The sequence below is a fragment of the Drosophila grimshawi genome, unplaced genomic scaffold (assembly GCF_018153295.1).
Source record: "Drosophila grimshawi isolate 15287-2541.00 unplaced genomic scaffold, ASM1815329v1 contig_848, whole genome shotgun sequence".
In the NCBI taxonomy this organism is placed as follows: domain Eukaryota; kingdom Metazoa; phylum Arthropoda; class Insecta; order Diptera; family Drosophilidae; genus Drosophila; species Drosophila grimshawi.
The window spans coordinates 14,911,513-14,937,577 of NW_025063692.1; the positions used below are offsets into that span (position 1 = coordinate 14,911,513).

Below are 26,065 nucleotides of genomic sequence, written 5' to 3' on the forward strand. Positions count from 1 at the left end.
TGCACATGTTACGCTATATTGGTGTGGTAGTCAACACACACACATACACATACACATACACATACATATAAACACACACACACACAAACAAACACACAAACATACACACACACAGCGAAAATGTTACAATAATTATCTAAATCTAAATAGCTTTTGATCAAATTCAACATCCAAATTATGTATATTGCATTTGTTGTAATTAATTAAGATACAAACTGTTCAAAACACACTTTTTATTTAGCATTTTGTGAAAAAAAAAAACAACTTTCCTATATATTTATATCATTTTCATCTCTATATATCTGAGTTAATACTTTGCAAATTTGACTGTAATTATTTTGTATATCTTATATAGAGCAGAAAATCCAAAAAAAAAAAAATAAATAAAATAAACCAAATTATTTTAATGAATCGGTCATTACTAACCAATTAAAATTCAATTATTTTAATGAATCGCTCATTACTAACCAATCAAATTACTACTAACTTAATGCCAATATGTATATGTATGTACTTTTATTATGTACTACTAGTACCACTACTTACTACTTACTTACTACTGCTGCTACTGCACTACTACCTACTACTAATATTACTACTACTATACCACTACTATAACTGCTACTACTAAGTACTAACGAACTTAATGAAAAAAAAAAAAAGAAGAAAAGCAGAGAAACAAACTGAGATAATATTCGAACTGAGCTGAAAAGCATCAATTTTGAATACATCTGAATTGGTCTGTAAGGAACACGGGACAACATCACTCTAATACTATTTCTCCTTATTTCCTGTTTCTCGTTTCTCTCTTTTCTCCTTTGACCAATAATATTTTACAGTCGAACTCAATCACGTCGGCTTCTTGCGTTGTTCGTGCGGCCCGTCTTATAAATGCTCGCTAGGATATACATACGCATTCTCCTCTGGACATTTGTACAATCATTTAAAGCACTTCCATATGTCTGTTTGCTTATTGCAATGCTATTTTTTATATACGCCATTATTGGCATGCAGGTAAGTTTCCGTTCTCACCCAAAACAACAGTACCTTTTGGGTGTCACTGAAAAATTAATGTTGGACACAAATTACGTAACACATAAGGCAATTGATCTGTCACGATCAAGTTCAGGATTCAACCAACATAACACTTGGGATAACTACAAACTACTAACTACAAATTCGTAGTAAAAAAAAGAAACAAATAAAACAATAATCATTTCTTGTAGGATATCTATCTACTCATTTCTTATTTAAATATCATTTCCAATCCTATAAGTTCTTAATAGTATAATGAATTAAACTTAGCAGATAGATACAAAGTATAAATACGATCAATTTCTATTTTCAATAATTGCATCATGTTCTAAAATATTGTTTTATTGTGTTCTATGCTAAGTTTCATAATATTTTTGAGAGGAATAGCAAATATTTACATAATAAAACCGCAGATAGTGCAATAAATACCTATATACTTAGCAATAGAAGAAGATACGTACAATAGGTCGTATACTTGATAGAAACATACAATCACTTATTTAAAAATCAACAAAGATATTAACTCTTTTTTCATAGGCTAAACTATTAAGTGTATATATATTAGCTATGAATAGATGACTGATCATTTGTATTTTACTTGGAGAGGATATAATTCTAGAAAATTGTAGGTGTGGAATTTTGTTTGATATCAAAGCAGGACTTAACGGAGAAAAAAATTGTAAAAAAAAGGGAGCCTTTAAATTGTCATATATGTATGTTTGTACTTAGGCCTGCAATTTGTTTTGCTATTTCGCATCATGGCATTTTTTTCATAGATGTCTTGCTCAACGTTCTTTTCTTGTTTGTGTCTTTTGGACATATACTTTTCGGAATTGATAAGTCGGTTGATATTAAGGAACAACGATTTTATGAGTTGTAAATATAATAAAAGCAAATCATATCTTCAGGGCAATGATCCACTAGTCTTTTCAAATTAGTTAAAACACATTATTCTAAGTAAGCTTCGAGCTCAATGAATGAAAAGTAAGAGCTTAACACTTATCTCAAAAGTGTTCTAGATTAATTTGTGCTCATTAAGATGTACATTTTTCATTTCGATTAAACCAAAAAAAAAACAAATTTTAATAAAATAATGGAAAAGTAGCAAACCGAAAGGCCATAATTGCTTTTCGCACAATAACGTAGCGAAATTCAAAATTAGATATGAAATGTCTAATAACATAAACCAATTATAATGTCTCACAAAATAAAAGGTTTTTGGCAACATAAAATATGATCCGGACACGCAACTGAATCGTCACAATAACTTCCAATCGTTCTCTGGAGGAATCATGCTGCTCTTTCGGTAAAGGAAGAATCAAGTTAATTAGTGTATCTTTAGTGGCTATAACTGATGGCACTAACAGACATGCTTACATAATTACTCACGCTAGAGAAACTGTATCTAGTTTTCTTAAAATCAGAAATTCGCGTGTCCGAACACGAGATGATTATAAATCGACGTGTGAGGACATCGTTGTTGTATTCACTATATATATATATATATTAAAAGTCAAAACCGGTTGATTATTAAGTCACAATCACAAATGGGGAACGATATGATTTAGCATTTCTTATTCAAACTATTGTTAATCTGCCGTCGTTTGTGACTTGGATAGTTTCGAAGCATTATTTAGTCATATATTTATATACTACTTAACTAGTACATAGCATAACTTGTTACTTGTGTTTGAATCGTTCGTTAATTGTATAGATCAATCAATCAATCAGATGTAGAATTCAATTGCAATCGAACTGCCAAGAAGAAATTGTATGCATTAGTTGTGGCAGTTCAAAAAGTTGTTCTATAAAACACTTAACTATACTTATAGTACTTACTTACATATGTATGTATGAAACTGTTAAAGTTATAGTAACGAATTACTATTGTAAATGCGCAGTAGATATACTATTGTAGATATACTATTTGCTTAGTGTTACAACGTTTTGCTCATAAGCATTTGTTTGAAGCTCAATCAATACAAATGTATAATACACCTAATTAAAACAGTTGCTAAAAACTCAACCAGTTCGGTTTGCGTCCCTTAATTACCTAAAATACTACATTTATGCATTGATTTAACAAAGTCAGCTTTCACACTAATACGTATCTGATAGCGTCAAATTAAATTGTTGCGTTAGAGTTCAGCTTTAAATATCCTACCTATGTACCTACATCCATCCTATATATTTTCTTGTAATATTTAAATTGCATTGAAGAGAGCGAGTCAGGCACTTTCATCGTAATACATTTTTATAATTTCATATCCTATGCAGGTACTTACATACATACATATATATAAACATGTGTACTCCATCCAGATATTCTAGTAATTTTACAGACGTTACTAAATAATAAATACTCGTGTACGTTTTTTCTATAATTTGTATGCATCATTATTAATGATCCTTAGAAAAGTTATTTATTTCATGTACTTATTATAGACAGTATCAGTACCCGTATTTCCAACACTTCATCTTTAGTTACTAAACCCGAAAATATTGATAAGGAGTGGGTAATAAAAATAGTTTAGCTTATCTATTTCGTGGATCTTTTAGATGTAATTTAAATGGGTAAATATAATCAAAGCTTTTATAGCGTTACGGAGTGAGGATATTTGGGTGAAAAAGTGTTATGTGTTTTTGACTTCTTCATTTTATAGTTGATGTTAACAATACAAATTAATCATTATATTATTTACCGATATTCAAATCGTGCATAGGTATTCGGAAATATCAAACTAGGTACAGTGGAAAATTCTATTACTAGACACAACAACTTCCAGTCATTTATACAAGGCGTCATGTTGCTTTTCAGGTATGTAAATTTTAGCTTATTTGCGATTAAACGCATATAGTTAATACAAAACAAATTGTTCGTTAAACAAAGTTTCGATTTTTCAATAATTAAGATAAATAATAGATATATACTATATGTATAGTCATATACATAGTTATATTCCCACATTATATACAAGCTACCTTAGCGTTAAACTAATATAATAACTAATAGATTTCTGTTCTCGTATTATACGAGTCGTATATCGATAAAACTATGCCCTAAAACTGGATTTGAGGCGATACCTGCCAATACCACTGTAGTATTTTAGTATGATATTTCGGAAACTCGTTAATGGGAAACTAAGATTACATATTACAATAGCATTAGATAAATAAAATACAAACAAAAAAAAAACAATTTAACATGCGGTTAGTTTACTATAAATTAGCTTAGATTCTAAGGCCTCTGATTAGTCAGTCCGAGAGCCACAACTCATCACATGATGCGATGCTCAAAAGTGAACATCAGCTACAACAAAATGTCGGCAACAGCCACAAAAGATAATAACAGTCGTTCATTCAGTACGTTCAATAGATCATTTAATAATCTATGATTAGTCACATCAAACTTTTATGCAAGTGCGTAACAGTACAGTAACAGTACACTCATTCTCGTAGTGCATAAATGTTGATTGTTAGTGAAATCCAGTGTATTTAGAGGTATCTCATGAAGCAAATGTAATGCACACACACATAGCTGGAGTACATATTCAGCTTCTTTTTGTTTAATTATTATTTTTTTTTTTAATTGTAGTTGCCAAAATATTGTATCTAATAGGGGTATTTATCAGACGTTTCTGAATAAGGCAAGCCTTTCCTGAAATCGATCATTCTTTCAACGCCGCAGCTGGTAAATGCCCCCATATATCCATAGATGTGATTAAACTACACATAATATATAAAAGTGAATTTCTGTAGGTTTGATTTGTCGTAGCTAAATAAGATATTGAACAATGAATCAATTGGTATTCCAAAATTGAGTGCATTACATACTATTTGACACTGAGTAAGGCATATATTTACAAAGATACTTATTAGCTTATACCTAGTTTGGGTACTATAAACAAACCCAATTCATTCGATCATGATATACAATTACCAAATTTAGAACTTATACTATTTGAAGGAGACTTGTCCTCGTACAATATACATATGTAGATCGTTGCTAGAGTTATGTGCGATATAAATACGATATATGTTTTCATTTCCATGTATAATATATATACATCTACGTAATATATATACATATATGTATATGTGTGTGTGTGTGCCTTTCCATTAAATATTGTATGAAACGCCATTTGATTCGTCAAGGTATGCACTTTTGTTGTTGCCATTGAAGTTGCCGTTGATGTTTGAGCTAAGTTATTATTTTGGTTTTTAAGTGCAATTGTTCTCACAGTATTTGTACTTTATATGCATAGTAGATGTATGATCAGAAGCGATAATTGCAATAAGTTGACGATACACTTATTTATAGATAGATGCATATGTATGTACATAAATAGACCACATTATAACTATATATACATATATATATTTATTTAAATTTGAATGTATTCTGGATCTACGATACTTGCAATATGCAATGGCTACAGAACATCTAGTCGAATAGTCTCGGGCTTGAGCATTGTTATTGTTAATACATATATTGTACTGTCCCCAGTTGTATTGGGGACTTATATATATGTATATATATATATATATATATAAGTTGCTGATATAATTGACCAATAATTTTGATAAATATATATGTATACAATAAAGACAGTACCCCCTGTGAACTCAGTTAAACATTCGGAACTTCATTAATAAAGTGTATATAAAATCTTCCCGTCAATTGTAAATGTTAATACAGACACTTTTGTATGTAATCGCAAACACATCTCAAGTCTATTTAAGTAAAGTGTAAATTGTTTGTGGGCCTATGTAATTATAGTTTGTATTATTTGCATTACCAACGATCATCTGATGGTAAAATGAATTTGAAATTCTTTGAAAATATGCCAAATTTGTTGAAATATCAAAATAATATTGTGAGAAAGTTATCCAAAAAACTTAATTCAATTTCAATACCAACTTAATATAGTAAATCCACTTTGATTAAAACCAATTTTTTTAAATTAATTTTTACTACAGCTATCAGATGATCAAAATTACTACACATTTTCAAATTTGTAAACAAGTGTATTTTTGAAACCCTACACACAAAAAAAAAAACGGCACCCATATGCATTTCCACTACTGTAACTCATATGTATTCTTTATAGGAATATATATGCATATACAGATGATTCATTATAGGATAGTTTGTCTCTCTGTCAGTCCGAGTATCCATTCATCTGGCGATCTCAAATCATATGTGGATTAAATTTAATTGAAGCCTTAATAATTGTAGCCATGCCGTGCTTGTTTATTGGGTGCAGGGTATCATTGTGTTGAGCATTCTCTACATGAGTATTCCTAAACGTTTATATATGTATATGTATGTGTTTACACAAATGTTGTTGATTTGTGTGTAGTATGTATATAAGTATTTTTAATATTAGTTCAGCCATTTGCATATTAGCATACAACTCATACAAGTATGTGTATGGATTCAGTTATTGTGAATACATATGTACATACATTGACATTTACATTTACATTTACATTTACATGAATAGCATTAGATATGTATACGTAACTATCATGCATACATTTATAAGTAAATCAGCATTTAGTATGTAGATCGTAATTGATTAAGGCAGTTAAGTTGTTTAGCTACTGTGATTATTAACTGATTTATTCTTTCGGTGTCGTTATTGTTGTCGCTATCTAATATGGTTGTCATTATCGTCATCGTCTCCCTCGATGATGACCTCCCAGATGTGCAACGGGCGAGGCGTGGCCAAACATAATGCTGGCCTGCTTAAAGGGCAAGGCCTGTGACGATGATGCCGAGAAGGGTGCCGGGGAGTACTGTGGTTCGACGTTGGCGTACGCCTATTTCGTATCGTTTATATTCTTTTGTTCATTTCTCATGTTGAATCTGTTCGTGGCCGTCATCATGGATAATTTCGATTATCTCACGAGGGACTCCAGTATATTGGGTGCTCATCACTTAGACGAATTTGTCCGCATATGGGCGGAATATGATCCAAATGCGACGTAATTATCAGTTTAATATATAACCTATATAATTAATGATTCCCACATATTAAGTTCTCCAAAATTATATGAACATTTCGTTTTTATATATTATTTGCAAGCACATGCAGACGTGCTCAACTCAACTCCTAGAGTCGTATGCTCTGCAACAATATTAAATGATTATTATTTGATCGTATTTGTTTCATATACACTCGACTCAAAATATCAACGAATACTCAATAACAAACGATGCCTGCACAGCTAGCTTTCAAAAGTCTTATACTCACTTGACTCTCTTATAAACTTACATACACCCGTGCATCCGATGCAATCTCGAAATACAACAAACAGTTTCGATCAACGTTTTTTCTTCTAGGGTTTAGGCAACAACACTATCCTTTGAGTTGATAACGGGACATTCACGAACAATTTACTTTCTTATTATTTATTATTTCACTTTTATCATATGCCTCACAAGATACTTCAATTCAATAAAGTGCCAATCATGTTAACTAGCTTAAAATACAATATGTATACAAAAAAAAATATTTAATTTATAGTCTGCTTCCTTGTTAAAATCAACGTTATTTTAAAAGATTTTGATTTTTATCTGCTTTCCCCAAAGCAAACTGTAATGCTAAACAAGTGGCTGATATCTTGTGATTGGTGTATTTAGCTTTGGTAATACCAATGATAATATTTTGGGTTTTCCATTGATTTTAAAAGTTTGTGGCGGCATTGAAAACTGATATCTTCTTTTTTGATTCCGGTGTCGAATGATAAAAATAGTGGTAGAATACATTATACCGAAATGTATGACATGCTGAAAAATATGGATCCTCCTTTGGGATTCGGTAACAAGTGTCCCAACCGTCTTGCCTACAAGAAACTTATACGTATGAATATGCCATTGGACGATGAATTGAGAGTCCAATTCACCACAACGTTGTTCGCTTTGATTCGGGAGAATCTAAGCATTAAGATGCGAGCGCGTAAGTTGAAACTAATTAATACATGCATCAGATGATTGAGTGCATTTTAACACATTATTCTTGTATTCGTGTGCACTCATGTAGCTGAGGAAATGGACCAGGCGGACATGGAACTCAGGGAAACCATCACAAACATCTGGCCATTGCAGGCCAAGAAAATGTTAAACTTACTGGTTCCACCCATTGATCAGCTAAACAAAGGAAAACTGTCAGTTGGTAAAATCTATGCAGGTTTCCTTATATTGGAATCGTGGCGAAATACGAGATTTGGCCAGATTGATTCAGGCATGCCGGTAAGTTTGCAACCCAAAAATATTTCGTAAAATTCGTAGCCAATAAACCAGTTTTGATGAGTCTCGTTTGGATCAGACAAGTTTCGAAGGGTAGCCATATACTCGATTCGATGCAATATTGAAGGCATGCCAATTGTGCCCAGGGTCTGATTAAGTCAGTACATGTATTTTGCTGGCTATGCCACATATTTGAAAGGGATGAGTGCATAGCATTTTAAATTCAAGCTACAAAATATCTAAAAGCTGCCAAACTGCATAGCTATAAATACCTATTTAAATGTAAGGCTTCCTCTTCAGAAATTAATTTACAGGATTTTCATTTGCTCAGTTTATTCGTTTGCTCATTTACTTATGTTTGTCACTTACACGAGCAAGACTTGTGTGCGTGTGTCCACTTAAAGACACATTTAAGACACTGTCCTGTCTATTTAACTATCGTAAATCAAAAATATATGTACACACAGCTGTATATACAGATTGTCCTACAAGTTGTTATAAAATATTTATTAATAACACGAGTTCACTTTGGCACGGATTGGATCTCTTATAAGCATAGTCAATAATTTTCATAAATTGCATTAGCCCTTAACTTAAAAGTGATCTTGTTGTCAGCAATGCTAAAAAAAAAAGTTCGACAATTTTACGCAAACTAATTAAACAATATCAATACAAATTTTATGAACCGAGGGATTCCAACGAGATATATATTTATCGTGTTCCATTTTTAATTAATTAATACATTCTGCAGAACATGTCTAAATTCAAATTAAATAAAAAACGCAACAGAGTTAAGCGAAAATCGAAAATGTATAGCATACTTGATGGGGCACAAATAGACCTCATCAAATATTGTGGCAAAATTGAAATACATTTTTTTAGGAGAAACAAATGTTTTGCAGATCCAATCCAATTGCAAAAAAATCCATGTTTTGTCACTACAAATAAGCACACATTAATTAAACTATTCAATTAATTAAAATATGTGAGTAATAAATATTATGATTTTTCTTCTCATATGTTTGACAATGAACTCTCGAAAAAAAAAAAACTAAACCAATAACTAAATGTACCACAACAAAAATGATAATTTTTATGAACTAATAAAAATGCAGAATTGGAAGGAGGTATATAATTAATTTATATGCAACCTCACACTTAACACATTTGTATATATGTTTGTCACATATGTATATATGTGCAACAAATACACTGCATACTCTCCACATTCGTTTACCTATACGTAATCAAACCAATAATATTCATGAGTACCGGACAACTTTTTCCATCATATCGAATTCAAATTTGGACTCAACATAAATTACGTAATGACGAGCAGCAGGTGCTAATTATATAAATTAGACATTACTCAACTAAGTTGTGGATCTTATAATTAGGTCTTACAACAAAATCACCCATCTCGATCCATAATTTGTTCCTTTTAAAAACATCCCTACATACATACTGTAGAGAAAATCTCATTCGAATTTGCAGTCATATAGAACCACATTGGACATGTTTTTTTGTTATGAGTGCTGGTGATGGAAAAAGTTGTGTACTTTTCTCTTATATGTATATTTGGAGTTTTCCCCAAGCGATGCACTTTAGCTACATAAATAAAGATAGACTAATTAGGCAAAATACATCAAAATACAAAAAAAAAAAAACAAAATAAAAAACAACAAAAAAAATCAACAAAACTGGTGCATTCTTCGGGAATAACAAAACCCATAATTTGCTATCAATTATATGCAATGAGTTGAATAAGACCAGTAGCTAAGTACAAATAATGGTAGAGTTAACGAGTTGATATTTTAATTGTCGAGTTTGTGATTGTACTCTTATGTTTGATTTCATTTTCTGTACAAGTAGCTTTCATTTTTAAGTCTTGATTCATAGACACACAAGTATCCATTTCAAAACACAATTCGTCGATCAAAATCAAAGTTGTTCTGTTATTTGTCTGACCTAATCCATCCAATGCGTACGTTGAGAACTAACAAGGGATTCCACATAATATATAGTATAATTGCAAATATCATAGTCCCATCCATTTAAACTACTAAACCAAAAAAAAAAAAAACAAAAAACAATCAAACAAAAAAAAACCAAATGTAATTAAATGACAAACATGTTTTTATTCTTGCTAATGCACAAACAAACGATAAATTAACACTGACAAATTGATTAATTTGAAATTGTCGACCAATACTTGTAATTGGATAATTGGGCAATGATAGCGGAAGAAGCCCGAAGATGATGATGATCGTAAATATAGCCCAACGGCAGTCGAGGAGCCGGTATATAATCTATTTACATATATCTTTCGCTTGACTTTACTTTGCCTTTTATAAGCTCCTCTTTCACGTGTTTGCCATTAAACAATTTCTGCAAGTATCTACCGCATTCGGCTAGAGGCATGTGTAAATACTCGCATAGGAACGTGCATAAATACTATATAGGCAACAACAAAACACTAGTATTATGCCAGTTTATAAATCTCCATAGACACCTAACTAATTTCTAAATATCTAGTACAAAAATAAAAAAAAACACATATATGCAACACGTATTTGCAAGTGCTATGCTATGCTATGCTATGGTTATATTTTCGCTTCTCACAACCACACACAATCTCTCTCCCACTCACCAATGAGCTAAACTACGGCCTTAACTTCAAATCCGTTGTAAGACTATGACCTTCCCCTTATAATGCACTAGGCCATAGCACGAGCAACCAAATAACCAAGAATTTTGAACCCATGCCAAGCTCTTTTTCAATGACAACTTTCTATATATTTAACCACCGTTGTAATTACATTCCATTAGCTTCAATTTGAGCGAATCCTTAGATCATTACAAACAATCTCCCTTAGAGATAAAGAGATTCTTATAAATATATTTTAAATGATCCGGCAAATTTGTGCTATTGATGCTATTATGTCATTCTATCCAAATTGATAATATATTACATCCAGTCTCATTTCAATCATGGCTGAGAATTATTACTACGTGCTTCTATACAATACACAACAATAGTATTTTAATTTTTTTGTACAAATTATCTTTGCTGATTTTGATTGTGAGCCTTTTTAATATCGCACCTTTAATTCAACTTTCAAATCAAATATTGCACCGTTACACTTGTATCCATAGAGAGGCATTGCTATGCATTATACATATATTATTCTAGAACATATACATGCATATAAATATATAAGTTTAATCACTAAGGCAATTGCATATTAAACGTTATATATGTAGTGTGATTAAACTAGTGATTGAACTGCATTGCTCACAATGAAATGTGTATAAATGCCGATATGGGTAACGATAATGCATCCGATACTGATATCATAATATAAATATCAATAACAATAAAAGTGACAAATGATAAAACCAATAACGAGCTGATAAAAATAAACATGAATTAGTGCGAACAATGACAAATGTCCTATATTTAACATTTTTATTTAATTCACAAGTTGTGCCGTTGAGTTTCCTATACCATATTAATGATGATAGGCATGCAACAGATTGTATCAGTCATAACTTAGGTACAAATGATAATAAATTGTATTTCTTATCTAAACACAGAACTAAACTAAACAAAAAAACGTTGGCATGCAAACAAATAATACAAATAAGCTGAACGTGTCATGAAGATGCAACCTAAACTTAGAAACCTTACGACTTTTTTTGTTTTGTGCTATACAATTACCATTATCACCTAAATACATACATGCTACGAAAAAAAAAAAAACAAAAAATCCTTGTAACGAAATCATAGATAAAACTAAATCAAACAAAAATCAATTTTTATTCACTTGTTCCGTCCACATTTTCTTCGAATTGGCACACATAATTCTTATAATAAAATATATATAGAGATTCTTCTTAGATTTTCTTCAAAACCTAGTGAGTTGTAAAAATGTTTGCGCATGTTTTTACCATATAAATCAGAAAAAACCAAAACAAAAAAAAACCAAAAAAAAACAAAACTCTTTTAAGCAATTTATTACACAATGCGAAAGTATTAATACATTTACACATTCACACAACAGACACATTATATAAATTGTGTAGAGCTTCAAACATCTCTAAATGGTATACTACTACAGCATACGTATCGTGTTCAATGAAATCTGCAGAAAACCGCTATTTGCCCTTACTTTATTATAATATAAACATATTTACATAATATGTAAACTTATACATATCTATTTAGCATATACAACAACAAAATCAATATACATATATATATATATATACATACATATATATATATATATAAATATATAAATTCAAATGTTTTGTGTTATTTATTTTAATTTTTGTACCTACTTATTACATTTTCAATTATTCTATAATAATTCTTACATTCCATTCTAAACGCTTAAACACAATCAAACAAAAATCCAAAAACAATCCTAATGCGTTGCAATGTAAACATAACTCTCAATACTCACCACTCACCCACCAATGTCTACAACAACAACAATTGCAATCGCAACAACGTTTGAAATCTACATACCAATAACCAACAACAAAAACATATCGGTTTGCATACTTTAATCACATACAACTGCAACCAACTGCAAAACTAAAATGAAAAACTTAATATAAACCAAAAAAAAAAAACCAAATCAATATCAATATCAATATAAAACACAAAATCTATTCATTAACTGCTACAACCTGAATAACAATATTAAATGAAATGATTGAAACGAAACCAAAACTGGCACCGCAATTCAAACTGCATCCACCCACTGCAAACAAATCAAAATAGAAACAATCATTCTTTAATTGCCTGCTCGATATGGCCGCCCTTGACAAAGGAGGATCGCGACAGGGCTCCATAAGTTTCGAGCCAAATGGGGAAGGAGCCGCCAACTCACAAACACATTTGTTAGCGAGCACTCATCACGCTAACGGTAATGTCGAACACAACAGTTTGGCAACAATAGCACGTCGGAGTACAATCAGAAAGCGATCTGTTAGGTAATTTACAAAACATCACTTTAACTTTTACTTGTAAAGTGCAAAGTATTGCCAACGTCATTATCACAAACAATCAATCAGTCAAACAATCAATCAGTCAATCAGTCAATCATCATCTTCATCAGCATTTTCAAAGTCATGATCATCATAGACAACACTATTTTAATACATTCAAATTGTAGCACACAATTCCATTCGCTTCTGTACATTTGTGATCAGCTTGTGAAAAAGATCTCAATAATTCGTATTGTATCCCAGAAGCTTAATAATTAATCAGAATTTGCTAATGCCCATATCTTGGCTTCCCCTTTTATGGATACAACGTGAACAGCTCAACACAATTCAAGTGTTTTCCCCCATAATAACCGATTTTGCAAATGTTTTATGTTGATTTCTAATCTTACATGGACATGTTCCCAATTCGATTTACGTGAAGTATCAAGTTATTCTGTAAACACATCTATCTCTTGATATTAATATCAATTTGCCAAGGCATTTGGATACTAACTAACAAAGCAAAGCCAAATATAGAAAAATTAAATTAAAAAGAAGTTTACTGTTAGGGCATCCAATCATAATTCATATACATAAATACAAACACAGGCATACATACATACATACATACATACATACATACATATATATTTATTTTTTTAACTGTCTGTATTCACAGAATTTAATGTATGTGTCTCTCATAGCTCAATCGATTTATGTTGGTTTGTTATTGTTTTCTTAATTTGTAAATTCACGAAACAACTCAACAAACACATACATATTTTTGTGCTTTGTACATTTACATAAGTAAATTGTTTTTCTAATTTTTAAATAATTTCAGAAACAAAAAGGTGAATAAGTTTGATAAACTCCAAGCGGTAAACGAAAAAGAAACTATCGAAAATTTACTAAAACAAGAATAAATAATTGTGTATTATATGAATATGTGTGAATACTTTTTGTGTCCATAATCCGTTTCCGATATAAATGTTGTTCACAAACCAATTACTTAAGTCGAAGTAAAACACTAGTACTACTTACCTTTGAATATATGTACGCTCTCGCTCATCTACATATCTAACGATATATGTATGTATGTAATAAAATATAAGTATATATGTGTACACATATTGCATATTTATGTAAGTACATATAGATATATATACATATGATGTATATGTATGTAAATGCGTGAAGTGTATCCTATTTTAAGCAATTTGCGTTTACTCAATAGAACAATAAATACATACATATATGTGTTGCATAGCCATTTATTGAACAGTTAGAAAAGCAAATCTTCGCTTAGTACTCGTACTCGTACTCAATGTTGTAATTTGATCGTTGATCGTATATAAGTATATAAGTACTTATACGTACGTAGGCATTTCTTCAGCAAGTTGCAAGTTGAAAGTTGATAACAGAGTCTCGCAAAGCATCAAAGGAGCTGTCAGATATCAGCTGTGGCTTGAAATTCAAAAATAATATACATATGTGTTCATATGTACATGTATGTACATAGACTTAAAATTACATCATTGATGCCAGCACAAATAGCCCTTGAGCACGCTACGCAAACTCTGATAACAACACGAACACGAAGCTGACTTGCAGAAATATTTGTAAGCAATTGCGCAATTTCTCGTGTATCTGACACCGATTAGAATTAAAGCACAGCTATCAGTTGAAGCTATAGTGGTAAAATACATACATATATAGTCATGTGCGTAGGACATTATTAAGCAGCAGCATTTTATTTAATTTCACAGTATACTTTTGTGTCTCAATTGTATAATTATATAACAGATAGTCAATATTTTTCTTACTTATGTATAATATGACAACTGGGACCAACATACACAACACCTATCCTATTTATAAAAAAAATATAACTTGACAGTTTGGTGGTTCCGTACTGTTTCTAAATGTCCCAAGTCAACTTCGCACATCTTTCTATATATCGCGATTCAGTCAGTAGAATCGAAATATTCTCATTATTTTCCATTTCGACGTTGAAATACGTTAATCCTAACAACTTATGTATAAATATGGCATAATATAATTGCCTTTCATTTGCACTATACACAAATGTAACATTTCCGTTATCTCTATACGAAAAGAATTGTAAACTTCAACGAAAATCGTTCCTTTCATGTGAATGAATATTAGTCGGGTTTCCGCCTAATTTATAGCGTACTTCATACATATATAATACGTAGTAATTATATTTTTACAATGGCTGTATGTGTATGTGGTTAGAGATATTTCCTTGGGTTGAAACAATTCGGCACATTTGAGTCTATGTTTAGTTATCTTTTGGTAAGTAAATCGGGCACATCCCCTGATCATGGACATTTGAACATGTCACCCAGCTGCACTACCACCACCACCCTCACCAGTTCCTGCAATCAGATCCAAAGAATACTTCTCTGTATATACGAACCCGCACACAAACGCACATAAATAGTTAATACTTACACACAAGACTACCTGTAGAATGCATGCAAATTAATGTAAATAAGATTTGTATATTTGTATATACATATATATATATATATAATAATACTTACATATTAACAACTAATAGGATAATATGATGTACAAATTGCATATGCTTAGTTTTTGATTTTGCTTTACACTGTGCCTGCTGCTTTTGCATAACTTTACGATTTATAATTTGTACTCACTTTTGATACCATTTCATACTTAATAGTAAACCATTTATATATGTATACATGCGTAGAGAGTAGTAATGTAAATTTGCGTATCATTAGCAATATAGGAATGCATTAATTTTAAGTTTGGAATATTTTACTTATGTTTGTTAATTTCGACAATAAGTCACATGGTTTTTTCATAAATATAGGACAACATTTAACTACAATTATGTAGATGAATCTGGGTAATAAATAATTGGCATATTAATAAAATAAAAAAATAAGAAAAAAAAAAACGAATGAAAAAATTAGCTTATATGATATCAAGAATCAAATTAGATAATAACCCCAATAAGATAGAAAAAAAATCAATACAAATAGTAAATGAAATAAAACCAAATAACAAAAATCTAAATTACTTTAAAGTGTTCAAGTATATATACATATATGTATACTCATAAGTAGTGTATGGAATTGTTTAAATGTTACACGCCCTAAACTAGGTAATCCTGCATTTGTGAACCTTTCGATACTTCAATCTAGTGCAATTAAAACCGCATTTGAATACGTAATTTGTTGCAGTGAAGTAATAGTTGTTTTTAATTTACATATTAATATATTTATATATAATATACATCCCTTATAATACCTACGCAACAAAAGTATAAATATACATATACATGAATACATATATGTATAAGTATATGTATATGTATTTTTTTTGTCGCTTTTATATATACGTATAAATTCCCTTCCCTCCAATACGGAGTATTGGAAACATTTGTAGCTTTTATTGTAAACCAATTATACCAAATGTCAATTATAGAATGAATTCATTTGAAATCCGTCAGACTTCAAAGTCCAATCACAAGAAAACGAAGCAGATATGCATAAGATTCTTTTAATTATCGATTAGATGAGTGACCATATCACGACTGATTTCAAATGCTATCATTCATATCTATTCCGGCGAAATACTAATCAATATGTCCAACTCTCTTGCCTAGATGCTGGAACTGCAGGATGCATCAAGACATCCATCACAAGAATCGCTGACTGGAGCCGATGCTGGCCATTTACATCCTGGACATTCGTATATGAATGGCCATCGGCATTCGCCTAGTTTGAGGTTAATTTTTACAAACAAACCACCCATGTTGGTTTTATTCTATTTGACATATATATACTAAACAATCGTGTTGTTCTGTTACAGACACAACGGTTCTCCATTGGCCAGATCGCCAAGTCCAAGACGGCGCGGCCATCAATACATACATCATGATATCGGGTTCTCCGATACCGTATCTAATGTTGTAGAGATGGTCAAGGAGACTCGCCATCCTAGGCATGGCAACAGTCATCCACGGTATCCAAGAGGTATTTATCCATATTTATAATTTTTGATTGATTAATACATATGTATGTACTATAATGTATGTATTTAATGCACCAATTAGTTTAAGTGTGAGCTGATCGCTAAAAAATAATTATATTTAAGCGCTCCTTACACTAGTTCCCCCAAGCAATCTTACGACAGAAACATGTCTGATAAGCGTTTTAACCATTTTTTTGTATAATATTCAATTCTAGCCGAAATTCGTAATACATTTAATACATTTCGTATGTATTACTTTGATTTTCTTAATGATTCTGTTCATAGAAACGATAAATTTGATAATGAAATATGATTAATAAAAACAAAAAAGACAAAATAAATAAAAACAAAAAACAAAATCTCCCTATTACTATTGTGAATAATATTAGTCATTACTCAACCGAATGTTATATATAAAGTGCATACATTTGAATTCGGAGCAACCGGAGTTTTATCTTAATATTTGGTAGTATCCTAGTCATATACATATATATATGATTATATGTCTACAGTTTACTAGCATTAAATTACAACTTTTATTCATTTCTGTTTTCCATTTCTTTTTACATATTTATAATTTGTATACTTTCGTATGTGTATATTTTTGATTATTGGTTATTCTATGCTCTAATATCAAATATCAAATTACATAATTATGAAAATGACAATTATTGCAATTCTAACACGATTTTTACAATACGTAAGCTGTTGTGCCCCGACATCCTTAATTATTGTCGTTTTTCTTTATTATTGTTGTTATATGTACAATATAGGTTCATGGTCAGCATCGACAAGTCCGGCCCGTTCGCCCTCGCCTTCTCGTTATGGTGGTCATTTGTCTCGCAGTAAACGCACTCAACTGCCTTATCCCACATATGGGACAACAAGTTTATGTCAAAGATCACGATCGCCGAGTCCCGCTCGACTTCAGGAGATGCGTGAACGAGACAGACTTGGTTATGGGATTGATATGGGTACATCTTTAGCACATGTTGTTATCTAAAGCTGACAATTCAATCAAAATCAAAAAAAAAAAAAAAAAAAAAAATTAAAATTTAAAAAAAAAACACTATCAATCAAAATCAAAACAAAAACTAAAAACATAAATAACATGTTTTCTACTATATATGCTAGTACTTTCTTCTACACAAATTTCTTCAAACATTTCTACTTATAAAAACATCAATCAAGTTATCAATATCAAAATCAAAATCAGACATGCTTACTCGTACATAGCTGCTAAAATGCTTAACATGTACATGTATTGTCATGCCATGAGACGTTCCATTATAAGCTTTCAATAATCAAATAGTTTTCTATTACCACTTACATAACTACACAGCTCTCAGTTTTGTTAGCGTTTCACATTGAACAATACTTATGTATGTATGTATGTATGTACTTGTACTCGTACTCAAATACTCGTATTAGCAGCGTTCATTTCATATCTCTAGTGCCCATACACTTACTTACATATACTATGTACAAACATTCATCCTCATCAAACCACACGGACAAATTCGGCAACATGAAATTTTCACTAAGCGGTTGTAAGATATTATATGCATACATCACAACTTAAAAGAATATAATCTAATACTAATTATTTCGCATACCCAAGCAAAACACAAAAAAAAAAAATAAAAAAAAAACAAATGGGGATATATTAGGAACTAATGTGAGACTGCACGGAACACGGGATCGATAATGAATGCGACATCTTAGGACGTGAACTTGAATTTGAATTTGAGCTTGGTGACATTTTCGAAAACAAAAAAAAACCCACTACTACTACATCTATATAGTTTTTGTAAAATTGTGTGTTGATTTTTGACAAGAGGCTAAATTTTAAAATATCGGGACAGCGCTATACAAGTCAATAGCAACTTTGCCTAAAATTCATTCTCTGCCCAATTTACTGACCAAGAATCTATGTGCTTAACCTTTCTAATAATTTGACATCGCAAAACACCCTTCAATATGAAAAAAGTATTTCAAATACTCCAAATAATCGTAGGCGACCGGCTATAAGGGACTCCCTTTGTCATTGCCATTGCCGTCATTTCGAGTGGAAGATATGGGCGGTGTTTTTGTTTTTATGCTTTGCAGAAGCCAATTAGTTAACAAATTGAATTCATGGTTATCATTCGGGATGCAGTTGGGTGTCTAACCAAAGTTGTAATATGTATATCTTTCGTATTTTGCACTGTTACGTTTATCCTAGTTTCATTCTTTCTGTCTCTATGCCATTTCGAATACTATTCTACTCTACTCGTACTCTATACTCCTTATATACTACTTAACTGTATGTACAGCTCACAGTCATGCATGCTAGCACGATTAGTTACCGACCACCTTGAATCATCTATAACTATCTGTGCATCTCGATGCGAAAATAATAATAATTTCAACTATTGTTATTTCTCATATATGGACATTTAATAAATACATATATCGTTTGTAAATCTGATCTATTCTTGCAATGAATGCAAATTTTGCATTGAATCAACATTAATAATGATGCATACATGTATGTATTAAATGTTCATATGCACACTTTTTTCACAAGGGTTTTGTATATGGGAATATTCAGATTTCAAAGTGTCCATTTCATTGAAAATAAATCATAAATTAATTGCAAAATTTAAATTAAACTTGGATATTTATGGACTGAAAGAAAAACTGAACATTCCTATAGAAAATACAAATAAACAACAACTTTTGCATTGTATGTATGGTTTGTGAATATTGTCCCTGTTTGATCAATTAGCCACATACTATTGTTTTGTATCATAACTTGAATATATTTGTAATCGTATAGTAAAGTCGATCTGATCTGCCATATAGTACAACTAATCATCGCCTTCTTTATGTCCAATATTTACAACAGGTGGCACGCATGTGCAGCATAGCTACCCAACGCTAGCATCTCGTCGTGCTGGCATTGGACGACGCCTACCACCGACTCCAAGCAAACCGTCGACCCTGCAGCTCAAGCCAACCAACATCAATTTTCCAAAGTTGAATGCAAGTCCTACACACGTACGTAGAAATCAGTGGCACAAAATTTAAATCTGTATTAGTAATAAAGATACTTAATTATCTATATGCTCAAAAAAATGACCATCATCACAGTAATCCTGTCAAATTTCCAATCACCCTATCGTTTTTCTAAGCATATATCGATACCTTGAAATTCAGTATAAATCGGTTAGGACATATTCATATTAAAGTCAGATTTCCACTGATAAAATGAATGTTTATGAGAAGTTTAGTCTCGCGTTGATTATTCTAAATATGCAATTGAAACTCTTGTAGATGCACCACTCAACACCCCACAGTGTTCACTCACTGCCACATCACCGCGACCTGTTGCGGGATCCGAGAGACGTGTATTATAGTAGTCGAGAAAGGGAGCGTGATCGTGAACGCTTCAGAGATCGAGATCGATTGCACGAGTACGACCTGCGCTATGAGTACCGGGATCGGGAACGGGAGTTGTACGAGCGTGAACGCGATCGTGAGCGTGAGGTGGAAAGAGAAAGGTGAGATCATAGTCATACATATTTGATGAAACGTATTTGGCAATTGTTAAGGGTGTATTTTTTTCATTGCAGACTGGAATATATAGCACCGTTGTCGTTTGAACAAGCATTGGCTATGGGCCGAACGGGTCGTGTACTGCCATCTCCAGTTCTTAACGGTTTTAAGCCAAAGAGCGGACTTAATGCCCGACACTCCGATTCGGATGAGGAGGATTGGTGCTAGCAAAGGCTTTGATTGCGATCGCGTAATCGAGTGGAACAGATCTGGGTATAGCATCCGGCCAATTGGTCGTTATCAGCACCAAACTTAGATCACAATTTTGATACGATACGAAACAAAAGATCTCGAAATACAACCACCCCAACAAGAACACCATCAGCATCAGCATTAGCATCGGCATCGGCATCGGCAGCATCAGCATCATCATCAGCAACAGCATTCGATATCAAATTAGCTCAAGACAGCTCACATGCATATGCATTAGACCCAAATCGACAACCGCAAACTCAACCGCAATCGCAACAATTTTTAGCACGACAGCCAGTTACTTGCTACGAGTACTCGCATAGCGAAGCTTCACCGTTGACAATATCATTAGTCCCAATGGCACTGTCATTACCAGCAACAAGAGCAACATCGCCCCTATCGGATGTACTATTTAACAGAAAATTAAGAACAACAGCAAAAACAACAACAACAACACCAATGACACCAAGAAATCAAGCAATTATATTACCAATACAAATACAAATACCAATACCAATAACAGTAACAACATCCGTAGATATTCCAAAGGTTTATTCGGATAACGATATAATTTATAATACCGCCACGGCTAATAATAGATTTGCGCTATCTGGCGGTGATATAGTTGCGCATCGTTATCGCGAAAATAGCCCCAATCAAGATCACGAAAATATAGCACCAGAAGACCATCAGCAGCAGCTGTATTCGTATCATACACTTTAAATTTGCAGAACCAGAGCCCGCTGAAATTAAAAACAAAAAAAAAAATAAATAAATTAAAAAAAAAAAGCAAAACAAAATATCCATAATTTTCAATGTAAAGCGAAAAAGTGAATAACTCAATGTCATAATGATGTGGAACGTATAATGCCTAAAAATATTTGGAACATTTGTAGACATACATAGCTATAAGTAGATAGTAGTATCTATATATATATATATAGGTACACGCATACATCGTAAGCTATCTAGTACATATATATTTACATACATAACTCGATGAATCTGTAATCCATTTGCAAGCGTTTTTGTCTTGTTTATATATATATTTAAAGTTAATAATTCAATTATGTACATTTAAATGCAGAACTAAATTTATTATTATACGATTGTGTATATTATCAAATATTATTGTAGATATCAAATTTTTGTATGTAATGTATTTATCTACGACTACGATTATAATAGCAAACAAGAGAACGCATTTCGAGTCCCAACAATCACTACGCCCCGCCACCTCCCCCCGCGCCCAACACTCAAACAAAAACATTGATTCAGAAATAGGACTATGAATATGAGTGCGTAGTATGTATGTTGTGTATGTAATGTAAGTGTATGTTTATGTGTTTGTACATGCGAATATGTGTATATTAGCAAAATTTAGATATATAGGCATATGTATGTGTGTTTGTGTGTGTGTGTGTTTTGTTTTTCAAGTTTATTTTCGTTGAGTTGAAGGTGAACAACAATAAACCCTGCTGCTCTCCGTTTGCCTCGGGCTAAGTTCTATTCCACAAGTGGGACAGAGGGGATAGAGAGATCAGTAAATAAGTACATTTTTGTGATCTCAGGAGTCATTGCCAGTCACAAGACAGCGATCCAATCAATTTTTGGGTGACTGGATGTAACCTTACCAATTCCTTGGGTTAGCTTAGCTTCCCATCAAAATCAGCTAGATTCAATTCCATGTGCATATATAGTATAAGTATTTTAACGGATCTTGCTGGTCTAGAAATATATAATTTTTGTTGAATTCTTGCGTTGTTATTCGTTATTTGTTATTGTATCATATTATTGTACACATATATGTATGTATATCTATGTATATATATGTTCTGTTGCCTTAAGATATGTATTACAAAAATTGTACATCTGTTCAGGATTGGTTGGAGAGTTTGAAATATTGTTTTTCTGATTGCATTGCATTGCATACACATACACATGGGCGCATACTTACATATGTATATACACACATAGACGATATGCATGCATATACATATGTATATATGTATGTAATTAGTTACATAGACAGCCATGACGTGTATAGATACATTTTTGAGCCAGTCTTAAAATAGATTTTCACTTAGACAACAATGGCAACTAGCTAAATAATATAATTGATCATTAGCTTAACATACATATATACATATGTACATATAGATCACATATGTATAGACACTAGTGACATTCTAAATCAAAACCAGTTAGCTTATAGATAGTTGAATCTGTGAAACAATATGTAGATGTTGGACTATATGGATATTGAAGAGCGCACAAATATTGTAATTTAAACAAACAACAAATCCATAATTTAAGTAAATTATTGAAACCGCTGAGCAGCAATGCGAATTTACGCAATATATACGCAAATGTTAGGCGTATGAAAGCAAACACCAACCAATATAAGGACTCACTTTAAATAGAGCATACGTGGTACGTATGTATAGTTTATATGTACTATGTAGGATAGCTTAATACTACTACTTCTACATTATCAAACATAATATTCAAATATTAACATAAATCAAGCATAAATCTTAACAAGCAAAAGCAAGCAAGCAAGAAAGAAAAAAAAAAAAACTCAATGCATACATTCAGTTAAATACACGCTAAATATGCATATATGCATACATACATACATATGTATATACATACCTACGCACATACATATGTAAGAAAATGCAATATCTAGTGTCAAAATCCATAGCTAAATGATTCCTTCTTTATTGAAAATTACAAGCATTATGTAAGAAAAACCAAATCACAAAACTTTAGACATCGTCGTCAATGCTTAAGAACATACCAACATATGTACATTTAATAAGGATGACCAGTGAACAATTCCTACTTACAACCTTAGCCGAAATAACCGCTTTACACATATTTCAGTTATTGCTCATTTATTTCTTTCATTATTATTTACATATGGCGATTGTTTATTTGATAAGCGTACTTTAGTATCTACAACGTACTATGTATATATGTATGTATGTGCATCCTGCTAAGAATTATTGCCGAGTTCACAGTTCGCTCGCTAACGGCTTCAAAATGATACATAATTAGCCCAATTAAATCACCTAAATGCCAAAAAAAAAAAATAATAATAAAAATAATAATAAAGGAAAAAAGAAAAAAAATATTAAGATCAACCTATTTAGTACAAAATTAAAACCTAAATGAATTGTAAAAATTTGATATTATTTTATTATGTCCTTAGACTACGTATATATTTTAAGTAAGTTACTATTGGCCTAGTTCTAAATAATTTTTTTTTAGAAATCTAGCTCATAGCCGCTTACTTGCCAGCCGTGAACTCTTTTATATGTATGTGTACATATATATGTATGATAAACGCCAATTGTAGGGATCAACTTTGACATCAATTAGGCGACAATATCTCATGAGTGAATAGGGCTTTCTAAATCCAGATCTCAATACAAATTTTCCAATTTCCGAAATATTTTCGATTCATTTGGAAGGTCTTCTATCTTCTACTACTATCTACTATCTACTATCTAGAAATTGGTTGTCCAGCATATGCGCCACGTCCATGCACCTATTTGCCATGAACATATGTAACTATTTATTACTTAAATGTCTTTTAAGTGCATACATATTTATCAGCCCCGAGTTCGGTTAGATCTTCCAAGCTCCAGTATTTAGAATTCACATTGTGTACATATAAAAAACGTTTCGTATCGATAGCCAATCAACCAATTCGTATGCACTGTACAATATTCCGAATTTCGCAAATTTATTTCAAGCTAACCCTAACTGGGATGCATATGGTTATTTAATAGAGACTTGTTGAATTATACTTACACATATATTTATGCAGTTAATAGTCGATCATGTTACTGTAAAGGAGATCGTCATGTCTTTGCTCATCTGATGGCGGTATTTTATTTTTTATGTATAATGATTGTATACAACTGACCTTGTTAAATTTTTTTTATTATATCGACTTTCCTGTACATTTGACTTGTTTACTTAGTGTCTGGTTTGAAAGTCACATGAGAAATCGAAATCTAAATAGCTCTTAATTTTTTACAACAAAAGTAAAACTCGAAGTCAAGAAAAACAAAAACTTTAAATAGATAAATTTAAATGGTAAAGGCAAAAAAAAGAAAAATGTAATTATAATACATATGCATATATACATGTACATATATATACATATATGTATATACATATATATATGTATAGATAAATATAAATATCTTAACTGAATACACTAAGTAATGATGCAGTTTAAATATTAAATATTACATTAAGAAAAGCTAGAGATAATGATAACTGAAGTAAATTTAATAAATAATAAATAATTATAAAAATGACTTGTAATTTATATACAAGATATACACAAACAAACATATAATAACATAAATACCTGCCTTCAACAAATTTGTTAATAAAACCTATTAATACTTTCTTATTTTACACAAAGTAAAGGAATTACATAATAATAAAAACAAAACAAATGCCAGAAAATTACAAACTTAAAATATATACACAGTCTTTCATTTCGTAATAGTTTCTTTTGTCGGGTGGCAAATATGGTGTTCGACATTGTTTTCTTAGCAATTTAGGTTCCTGCATTGGCTAAATTGCGCTCGAGCCAAAAACAGCGGCATACTTTTAGGGGCACGCAAACAACGAAATGAAATATTGTTGCTCGACGAAATCCATACGGATTATCGTGAGGAATGCAAGGACCAACTCCATCGAAGTGCATTTGAGCCGTATCCTGGGAACAGCTGTTTAGAGCTGTTACTCTTGAATATGGTCACACTGTTATGTAATCCACAAACGAATCAAAAATCAGCTGGCTGCCTGGCATGCGCAGTAGTAAGTGTAAGTATTGATTTTATGTCTTTTATGATTGTATGTATATGTATGTATTACAGAAATCATAGGTGGCAATAGACGCCTCAACCGTAATTGTAAGGCATAAGT

At 31.6% G+C, this 26,065-nt stretch overlaps 1 protein-coding gene across 1 annotated transcript in view; it reads left to right on the forward strand.

Annotated features, from left to right (window-relative positions):
• The window catches only part of LOC6564964 (voltage-dependent calcium channel type A subunit alpha-1), a 54,526-nt gene extending 32,333 nt beyond the window's left edge, over positions 1 to 22,193 (forward strand). Inside the window, 13 exon segments of the mRNA XM_043215942.1 lie at positions 840 to 889; positions 891 to 1,014; positions 2,250 to 2,341; positions 6,745 to 7,026; positions 7,798 to 8,000; positions 8,085 to 8,293; positions 10,531 to 10,590; positions 16,950 to 17,071; positions 17,156 to 17,319; positions 18,091 to 18,291; positions 20,208 to 20,359; positions 20,636 to 20,862; positions 20,935 to 22,193. Coding sequence (XP_043071877.1) covers positions 840 to 889; positions 891 to 1,014; positions 2,250 to 2,341; positions 6,745 to 7,026; positions 7,798 to 8,000; positions 8,085 to 8,293; positions 10,531 to 10,590; positions 16,950 to 17,071; positions 17,156 to 17,319; positions 18,091 to 18,291; positions 20,208 to 20,359; positions 20,636 to 20,862; positions 20,935 to 21,085 — 2,037 coding nt within the window. The 3' untranslated portion in view covers positions 21,086 to 22,193.
• Positions 22,194 to 26,065: the final 3,872 nt, after the last annotated feature.